General features: G+C 41.3%; 2 protein-coding genes and 1 pseudogene across 2 annotated transcripts; all 3 read right to left on the bottom strand.

Annotated features, from left to right (window-relative positions):
• Window positions 1-360: 360 nt before the first annotated feature.
• On the bottom strand, window positions 361-1,463 carry LOC113036735 (lysophosphatidic acid receptor 6-like). The gene has a single exon (XM_026193188.2). The coding sequence runs from the start codon at window positions 1,425-1,427 to the stop codon at window positions 501-503; it is 927 nt and encodes a 308-aa protein (XP_026048973.2). The 5' UTR covers window positions 1,428-1,463; the 3' UTR covers window positions 361-500.
• Window positions 1,464-2,109: 646 nt separating this feature from the next.
• Window positions 2,110-3,933, bottom strand: LOC113036698 (lysophosphatidic acid receptor 6-like). The gene is made up of 2 exons (XM_026193139.2): window positions 3,826-3,933; window positions 2,110-3,174 (listed from the first exon to the last, which is right to left on the bottom strand). Exon 2 carries the CDS (start codon window positions 3,102-3,104, stop codon window positions 2,256-2,258), a length of 849 nt encoding a protein of 282 aa, XP_026048924.1. The 5' UTR covers window positions 3,105-3,174; window positions 3,826-3,933; the 3' UTR covers window positions 2,110-2,255.
• A 176-nt stretch (window positions 3,934-4,109) lies between these two features.
• LOC145420106 (lysophosphatidic acid receptor 6-like) lies at window positions 4,110-5,801 on the bottom strand (annotated as a pseudogene).
• Between the last annotated feature and the right edge of the window lie 2,954 nt (window positions 5,802-8,755).

Raw genomic sequence — 8,755 nt, 5'->3', positions numbered from 1 at the left:
TAGTTTTGTTTTTGTTTTTGTTTTCTTTTTTAGAAAAATCATCCAAGAGAAGGGTTTAGGAGAAAAATAACAGAAGCGCACTAAACTTTGCACATGAATAGATCCAAATAGTCAAACTAAAAGTGAAAAAATTAACAAAGGATATTGCTTGAAGTTCTTAAGCTGACAACAAGTAGTAACCTCTTGAATGTGTAAACTAAAAAAAGCTTTGCAGCTGTCTTTTTTAAGCTTCAGTTTCTAATACAGCAACCATTCTTTTGGTGGTTGACGCTGTCATGCTGCAGCATAGGTCTAAATAAAACACGAAACCACTACTTCAACTAGCCTTTTCACCATCTGTCTCACACGCAAAGCTTCACAAACATGTTAATGTTGGTTTATTGGTGAAGCCATACAAATTGTTGAACTACAGAAAAGTTTGTGAACAAACATGTTGTTCCTCTTAAAAAATATAGATCCCATTGTAAATCTAATACCAACTTTTGGAAATAGCAGGTCTTTTATCTACAGTTCTCGTTTTTCTTCCAAAAGGAGTCAAAAGAAAAGTAATACAGCAGAGGATCCAAACAGCAGTTAGAAACAGTAAGACACACCAGCGGCATGATTTCTTTGCCATGTGCAGCCATTCCTATAGGCACAGGTAAGAACATGGCAAACAAAACCAAGTTCATGACAAAGATCAGCATAACTTTCATCTTGTTGCTGACCTTTGCAGAGTCACTGAGATGTCTGTGCAGAGTCCAAGACACCATAATGGTGCAAACAATGTTGACTGTTAGCATTGTGACCAATAACACAATCTGAAGGTAAATAACTGCTAATCGAGTTTTACTCAATAAAAGCTTGTAAGAGTCATAAGATTTAAAACAGGTAGGTTGAGTGTGGTCCTGCAAATGTTCTAGAAAGTCCAAACTCTCTGGGATATTCACCACCAGCATAAAACTCCAGACGAATGCTGCTCCTTTCCAGGCATTGGACGAGGTTCTTAAATGGCGTGACCTCAGAGGATAAACCACAGCCAGCAATCTGTCCACACTGATGAAGGTGATAAACATAGCGCTGGAACGGATGTTGTCACGAAAGAGCATTGTAATGATGAGGCACGCCATATTGTTCAGAGGCCAGGTGCCTGTGGCATGAAAGTAGATCCTCATGGGCAAAGAGATGATGAGTAGCAGGTCTGAGAATGCCAGGTTGACCATGAAGACAGCGTGGGGTGATTTAAGGCTGTGGCGGCGAAGAAGAATCCACAGTGCGACTGCATTGAGAGGTAGACCTATCACCATCACGCAGCCAAAGACCCAAGCATAAACCTGTTCATCTTCTGTGGTGCTGTTTGATGTGTTCATGATGAGAAAAGACGTTCTTTTTGGTCCTTTATGAAGTATTGCAGCCAAGCAGCGAACATGTCCTTCTGTGCTGTTCATTTGTGCGACGTGAGGGGAGCTAGTATGGAACAGGAAACTCTGGTTGTGGTTGCTGACGTAAATTAAGTTTGCTGTTTTCAAATGCAACACATGACACACCAGCTGTGATTAACAACTCTACTCATTAGGATATGAATTATGGCAAGATGAAAGTAAGAGATGATAATGACCAACAGCAGGTCTGAAAAAATCAGATTGCCCCAGCATAAACCTGTGCGGCCATAGTGAATGTTTAATGAGCTCATGGCGATAAAAGAAATGTATACATGCCCTTGATTAAAACTGCAGCTGAGCACAACACTCACACATGTATCTCTGTGGTCTTTAGCTGTGTCAAGTGAGATGACTGGAGAGGTTAAAAAGTCAAGTATTGCAACAGGAAATGTAATGATACAATCTAACAGTCATATTACTTACGTAAAAGAATAAAACAATTTGTTTTTCACATGGTTTAGAATTTTTTATTAATTAATATCTTCTTATACAAAAAAACTAACATAGTTTTATAAGATCAAACAAAGTTTAGAAATAATTGACACGAATGGTTATTAAGGAATAAAAAGCCAGGGATCAAATTTCATAGTAGAACTTGTAATAAACTGTTGAACAAGTAGTTCTTATCAATTTTTGTTCAATGCTGCAAGATGCTTTATATTTCTGGTTTCATATTTATATATATATATATATATATATATATATATATATATATATATATATATATACACACACACACACACACACACACACACACACACAATCACTTTTTTTTGGAAAATTGGAAAACCTTAATGTGACTGGAATTATAAGTTGAAATAGCATGTTCTAAGGTCACTGCTCTCTTGGCGGATCCGCATCTTCTTTTTTCTTCCAGAAGCCATCAAAGGAAAAGTAATATAAGAATGGATCTAGACAACAGTTCACAGCACTAAGACATATCAATGGCTTTAATTCAGTAGGTTTAACTGTAACTACACCTACTGACAAAGGTAGGAAACAGATAGTAAACAAAACCAAGTTCATGACAAAGATCAGCATTACGTTCATCTTGTTGCTGACCTTTGCAGAGTCACTGAGATGTCTGTGCAGTACCCAAGACACCATAACGGTGCAAACAATGTTGACTGCTAGCATTGCGACTATTAACACAAGATATACATTTGCTATACCTTTAGTTAAACCTGGTTTCCTTTCAGGACTGAAATCAAAACACCAACTGTCGTTGGCACTTTTTGGAAAGTCCAAAGTCTCTGGAACATTCAATACCAGCACAAATAGCCAGACCACTGCTGCTCCTTTCCAGGCATTGGATGAAGTTCGAAGATGGCGTGACCTCAGAGGATAAACCACAGCCAGAAGTCTGTCCACGCTGATGAAGGTAATGAAGAAGGCGCTGGAGCATAGGTTGTTGCGAAAAAGCATTGTGATGAATTGGCACGCCTTATTGCTCAGAGGCCATCTGCGGGTGGCATGAAAGTAGATCCTCATGGGCAAAGAGATGATGACCAGCAGGTCTGATACTGCCAGGTTGACCATGAAGACAGCGTTGGGCGATTGGAGGCTGTGACGACAAAGAAGAATCCACAGTGCGACTGCGTTGAGAGGCAGACCTATCACCATAATGCAGCCAAAGACCCCAGCGTAAACCCTGTCCTCTGTAGTGACATTTGATGCGTTCATGATGAAGTTTCTGCCTCCTTATTAACTGAATTGCAGCTGAGCAGCAAACCTTCCACTCTCTGATGATTATCTGTGTGACGTGAGGGTAGATTAGACTAGGGAGTGTAAAATATTGCAACAGGAAATCTGGTGGTGCAATTCGATCGTGGCCACTGACGTTAATAGTTATAACATTTTTAAATGAAATATCGTGTTTGACAAATAACAAACATACTTTTTATACAATCTGACAACATTTAGAACCAATACTATTAACATCCGTGGCCTAGGCTAACTGTAAAAGCTGTATTTTTCCCAACTCCCAATGAAAAACAGGTAGCATTAAAACCAGTTGCAAATTTTTACAATGTTTTTTACTATTTTACAGCTATAAACTAGTTTTACCATGAAAAAGACAAACCAAACAGGCTGCAGGTCTACACCAACGCACAAAAGTGTTTCCACAGTTACGGAGCCAGCTATTTCCTGTTTTTTCCAGTAGTTGTGTTATGAGCTCTCGATTTGGATTTTGCATAGAGACATGTAAACTTGAGACTTCCTGTTTTTCACAAATAAGCTTATTTCATAAAATGTTACAAATAATTAGCAAAAAGTGAATGAATTCTCATAAAACAGCGTAGATTCTTTTGCTATTTAAAGCTTTGATGATGCAGATTAACCTTTTTATGACTCTTAGAGCCTTGAGAAATTCAAGATTGCTCAAAAGCTTTCAAAACCTCACATCGTCTGTAGTTTCTCTACCAGCAAAATGAGCCAGACGAGCGCAGATCCTTTTCAGGTACAGGACAAGGGTCTAAGATGGCATGGCGTCAAAGGAAAAACCAGAGCCATCAGATGTTCCAAGCTGATGACGGGGATGAAGTTTTCACTGAGAGGATGTTGTTAAAGAGCATTGTGATGAACAGTGTGTGAAGAGTTAAAAAGTTTCACTTACAATGTGGTTTGTTTTACGTGCTTGACAGTATCTTGTTCTGCGGTATGGACTTCCGGAGGTCTTTTTTAAACTCTCCAGCAGATAAAGACAGGTTGTTTCCTCAGTCGTCAAGTGTACAAAATGTACAATAAATCAGCTACAGTCCTGAAGCTTTAAATTTAAAGAATAGTTTTATGAAACTGTGAAGCTAACAAGTCTTTTCTCTATGTATCCCACTGCCTAAGCTTCACAAGTACATTTAACTGACAATTATTGTTGAGTTACTGGTGAAAATGTTGTTCGATTTTATTTATATAGCACCAATTCACAACGACAGTCACCCAAAGGTGCTTTATATTATAAAATAATATTAGAATGAAACCCCCAAAATTGCATGACTCTGATCAAACCTGTGGTAACAGTGGGTAGAAAAAAAGTCCCTTTCTAACAGGAAGAAACCTCCTACAAACCCAGGGTCAGGGAGGGCAGCCATCTGCCACAAATCATTTTGGGGTGAGTGGAAAGACAAGAAAGCAGAGAGAGGCAAGTCAAAAGACACACAATAGTACAATAAGCTCAGTTTCAGAACTTAGGAATTGGGATATTATGCTTGAACTAAATGAGCATTTTGTGCAATAACAAGTTAGTTCACCAAAAAAAAAAAAGAAAAAAATTCATGTCTAGCATCTACATTTCTCCTCCCTTCGTTGCATCTTCCATTTTCTTCCAAAAGGAGTCAAAAGAAAAGTAATACAGCAGAGGATCATGGAACATGGCAAACAAAACCAAGTTCATGACAAAGACCAGCATAAGGTGTCTGTGCAGAGTCCAAGACACCATAACGGTGCAAACAATGTTGACTGTTAGCATTGTGACCAGTAACACAATCTGAAGGTAAATAATTGCTAATCGAGTTTTACTCAATAAAAGCTCGTAAGAGCCATAAGATTTAAAACAGGTAGGTTGAGTGTGGTTCTGCAAATGTTCTAGAAAGTCCAAACTCTCTGGGATATTCACCACCAGCATAAAACTCCAGACGGATGCTGCTCCTTTCCAGGCATTGGACGAGGTTCTTAAATGGCGTGACCTCAGAGGATAAACCACAGCCAGAGCATCGTAATGATGAGGTACGCCATATTGCTCAGAGGCCAGGTGCCTGTGGCATGAAAGTAGATCCTCATGGGTAAAGAGATGATGAGTAGCAGGTCTGAGAATGCCAGGTTGACCACAAAGACAACGTTTGGTGATTTGAGGTTGTGGCGGCAAAGAAGAATCCACAGTGCGACTGCATTGAGAGGTAGACCTATCACCATAATGCAGCCAAAGACCCAAGCATAAACCTGTTCACCTTCTGTGGTGCTGTTTGATGTGTTCATGATGAGAAAAGACGTTCTTTTTGGTCCTTTATGAAGTATTGCAGCCAAGCAGTGAACATGTCCTTATGTGCTCTTCATCTGTGCTACGTGAGGAGAGCTAGCATGGAACAGGAAACTCTGGTTGTGGTTGCTGACGTAAATTAAGTTTGCTGTTTTCAAATGCAACACATGACACACCAGCTGATATTAACAACTCTACTGATTAGGATATGAATTATGGCAAGATGAAAGTAAGAGATGATAATGACCAACAGCAGGTCTGAAATAATCAGATTGCCCCAGCACAGGGTTCGGCAACCTGCGGCTCCGGAGTCGCATGCGGCTCTTTAGTCCTTATACTGTGGCTCCGTGTGGTTTGGGAAAATAAATTAGATGTATTTAGCTGAAGTGCAGCTATTCTCCACCGTGAACTATGTTAAAAACAAACACCGCTCACGCCTCACAGATGACAACTTACAGTCCTGCGTAAAGATGAAAGTGAATTCGTACAGCCCCGATTTTGTGCAGAGGTTTGGGAGCAGAAGTCCCATTGTAAACATACTACGGCAGACCCGATGATGTTTGCATGTACAGTGGGGGAAAAAAGTATTTAGTCAGCCACCGATTGTGCAAGTTCCCCCACTTAAAATGATGACAGAGGTCAGTAATTTGCACCAGAGGTACACTTCAACTGTGAGAGACAGAATATGAAAAAAAAATCCATGAATTCACATGGTAGGATTTGTAAAGAATTTATTCGTAAATTAGGGTGGAAAATAAGTATTTGGTCACCTCAAACAAGGAAAATCTCTGGCTCTCACAGACCTGTAACGTCTTCTGTAAGAAGCTTTTCTGTCCCCCACTCGTTACCTGTATGGATGGCACCTGTTTGAACTCATCATCTGTATAAAAGACACCTGTCCACAGCCTCAAACAGTCAGACTCCAAACTCCGCCATGGCCAAGACCAAAGAGCGTTCGAAGGACACCAGGAAACGTATTGTAGACCTGCACCAGACTGGGAAGAGTGAATCTACAATAGGCAAGCAGCTTGGTGTGAAAAAATCAACTGTGGGAGCAATCATCAGAAAATGGAAGACATACAAGACCACTGATAATCTCCCTCGATCTGGGGCTCCACGCAAGATCTCATCCCGTGGGGTCAAAATGATCATGAGAACGGTGAGCAAAGATCCCAGAACCACACGGGGGGACCTGGTGAATGACCTGCAGAGAGCTGGGACCAAAGTAACAAAGGTCACCATCAGTAACACACTACAACGGCAGGGAATCAAATCCCGCAGTGCCAGACGTGTTCCGCTGCTGAAGCCAGTGCATGTCCAGGCCCGTCTGAAGTTTGCCAGAGAGCACATGGATGATACAGCAGAGGATTGGGAGAATGTCATGTGGTCAGATGAAACCAAAGTAGAACTTTTTGGTATAAACTCAACTCGTCGTGTTTGGAGGAAGAAGAATACTGAGTTGCATCCCAAGAACACCATACCTACTGTGAAGCATGGGGGTGGAAACATCATGCTATGGGGCTGTTTTTCTGCCAAGGGGACAGGACGACTGATCCGTGTTAAGGACATAATGAATGGGGCCATGTATCGTGAGATTTTGAGCCAAAACCTCCTTCCATCAGTGAGAACTTTGAAGATGAAACGAGGCTGGGTCTTCCAACATGACAATGATCCAAAACACACCGCCCGGGCAACAAAGGAGTGGCTCCGTAAGAAGCATTTGAAAGTCCTGGAGTGGCCTAGCCAGTCTCCAGACCTCAACCCCATAGAAAATCTGTGGCGGGAGTTGAAAGTCCGTGTTGCTCGGCGACAGCCCCAAAACATCACTGCTCTCGAGAAGATCTGCATGGAGGAATGGGCCAAAATACCAGCTACTGTGTGTGCAAACCTGGTAAAGACCTATAGTAAACGTTTGACCTCTGTTATTGCCAACAAAGGTTATGTTACAAAGTATTGAGTTATATTTTTGTTATTGACCAAATACTTATTTTCCACCCTGATTTACGAATAAATTCTTTACAAATCCTACCATGTGGATTCATGGATTTTTTTTTCACATTCTGTCTCTCACAGTTGAAGTGTACCTCTGGTGCAAATTACTGACCTCTGTCATCATTTTAAGTGGGGGAACTTGCACAATCGGTGGCTGACTAAATACTTTTTTGCCCCACTGTACATGCTTTTCAGCATCTCTTTACTGACCACTTTTCACACACGGTTGCTGTATGCATACAGCTGGTTTTGTGCCAAAAAGTGATTGTCTGCCAAAAACTGATTTCCGGTATTTGCCAAAAACTTATTGCTTGTATTTAAACTGTTATAAATAACTTTTGGTGTATAATATGTGAAACATATGTCAAATATATCCCTCATTAATAACATCACATCGTCTTGAGCAATAAACAACATTCCTGTAATAAGGTAGAAGCCGCAATCAGTTTTTGGCAGTGAGTTTTATGTATCCTTCATTTGTGCATCCATCCATCCATTCGCTTCCGCTTATCCTTTTCAGGGTCGCAGGGGTCGCTGGAGCCTATCCCAGCTGTCATAGGGCGAGAGGCGGGGTACATTAAAAATGTCTCTTTTAAGAGTAATCTGGCCAAGAGGACAGCTGAAATTGCAACAAATGCAAAAATAGTTCTGTAAATATATTTTAAGTTGACAAAAGGGAGCTGATTGATTATAATGTAAGTACAATAAGAGAGTCACAAAGATACTTGAGAAACAGGTAATTTTTAAATTTTATATATGACCCCTTTGTAATACCTGTTTACCAAAGTCTATCTAGTGTAACCAAGTGGTTGGCGGGGTTATGAAAGAAATAATAAAATGACAGTACCACCAGGGGGGAATTTTGCCACGGCCGCTGGTAGATCCTCAGTTCGACTCTGCGAGCCAGCCCACAGCTGGTGCAGGTTTTGATTGCCCGTAGCCCCACTCAGTCTCATGCAACTCTCCACAACTGGGAGAAAAAGGGGAGGCAGTACCAGTTTTGTAGCACCAGCCCGATATCCAGCTGAGGATCGCCATAGCCAGCCGCAAAAGCTGGAGTGAAACAATAGTCTAGAAGGGGCTTAGAGTGAGACCCAAAGCCCCCAGGGGCGAGGCGAGGCAAAGTAGCAGGAACAAAACTGGACAGCCAACAGAACGGAACACAAAGCAAAACAAGACAAGACAACAGCTAGGCAGGCGTCTCGATTCTTCGCTTAAAATCAGGCAGTTGGTCCCTGAGAGGGTGCGGCAGCAATCAAACCCTACAAACAAAAGGGCAAAGATAACCTTAATCTTCCATCCATCCATCCATCGTCATCCGCTTTGTCCGGGGTCGGGTTGCGGGGGCAGCAGCCTAAGCAAAGAGGCC

This window comes from Astatotilapia calliptera, chromosome 14, assembly GCF_964374335.1.
Source record: "Astatotilapia calliptera chromosome 14, fAstCal68.1, whole genome shotgun sequence".
Classification (NCBI taxonomy): Eukaryota; Metazoa; Chordata; class Actinopteri; order Cichliformes; family Cichlidae; genus Astatotilapia; species Astatotilapia calliptera.
This window is presented reverse-complemented; position numbering and strand designations above follow the sequence as displayed.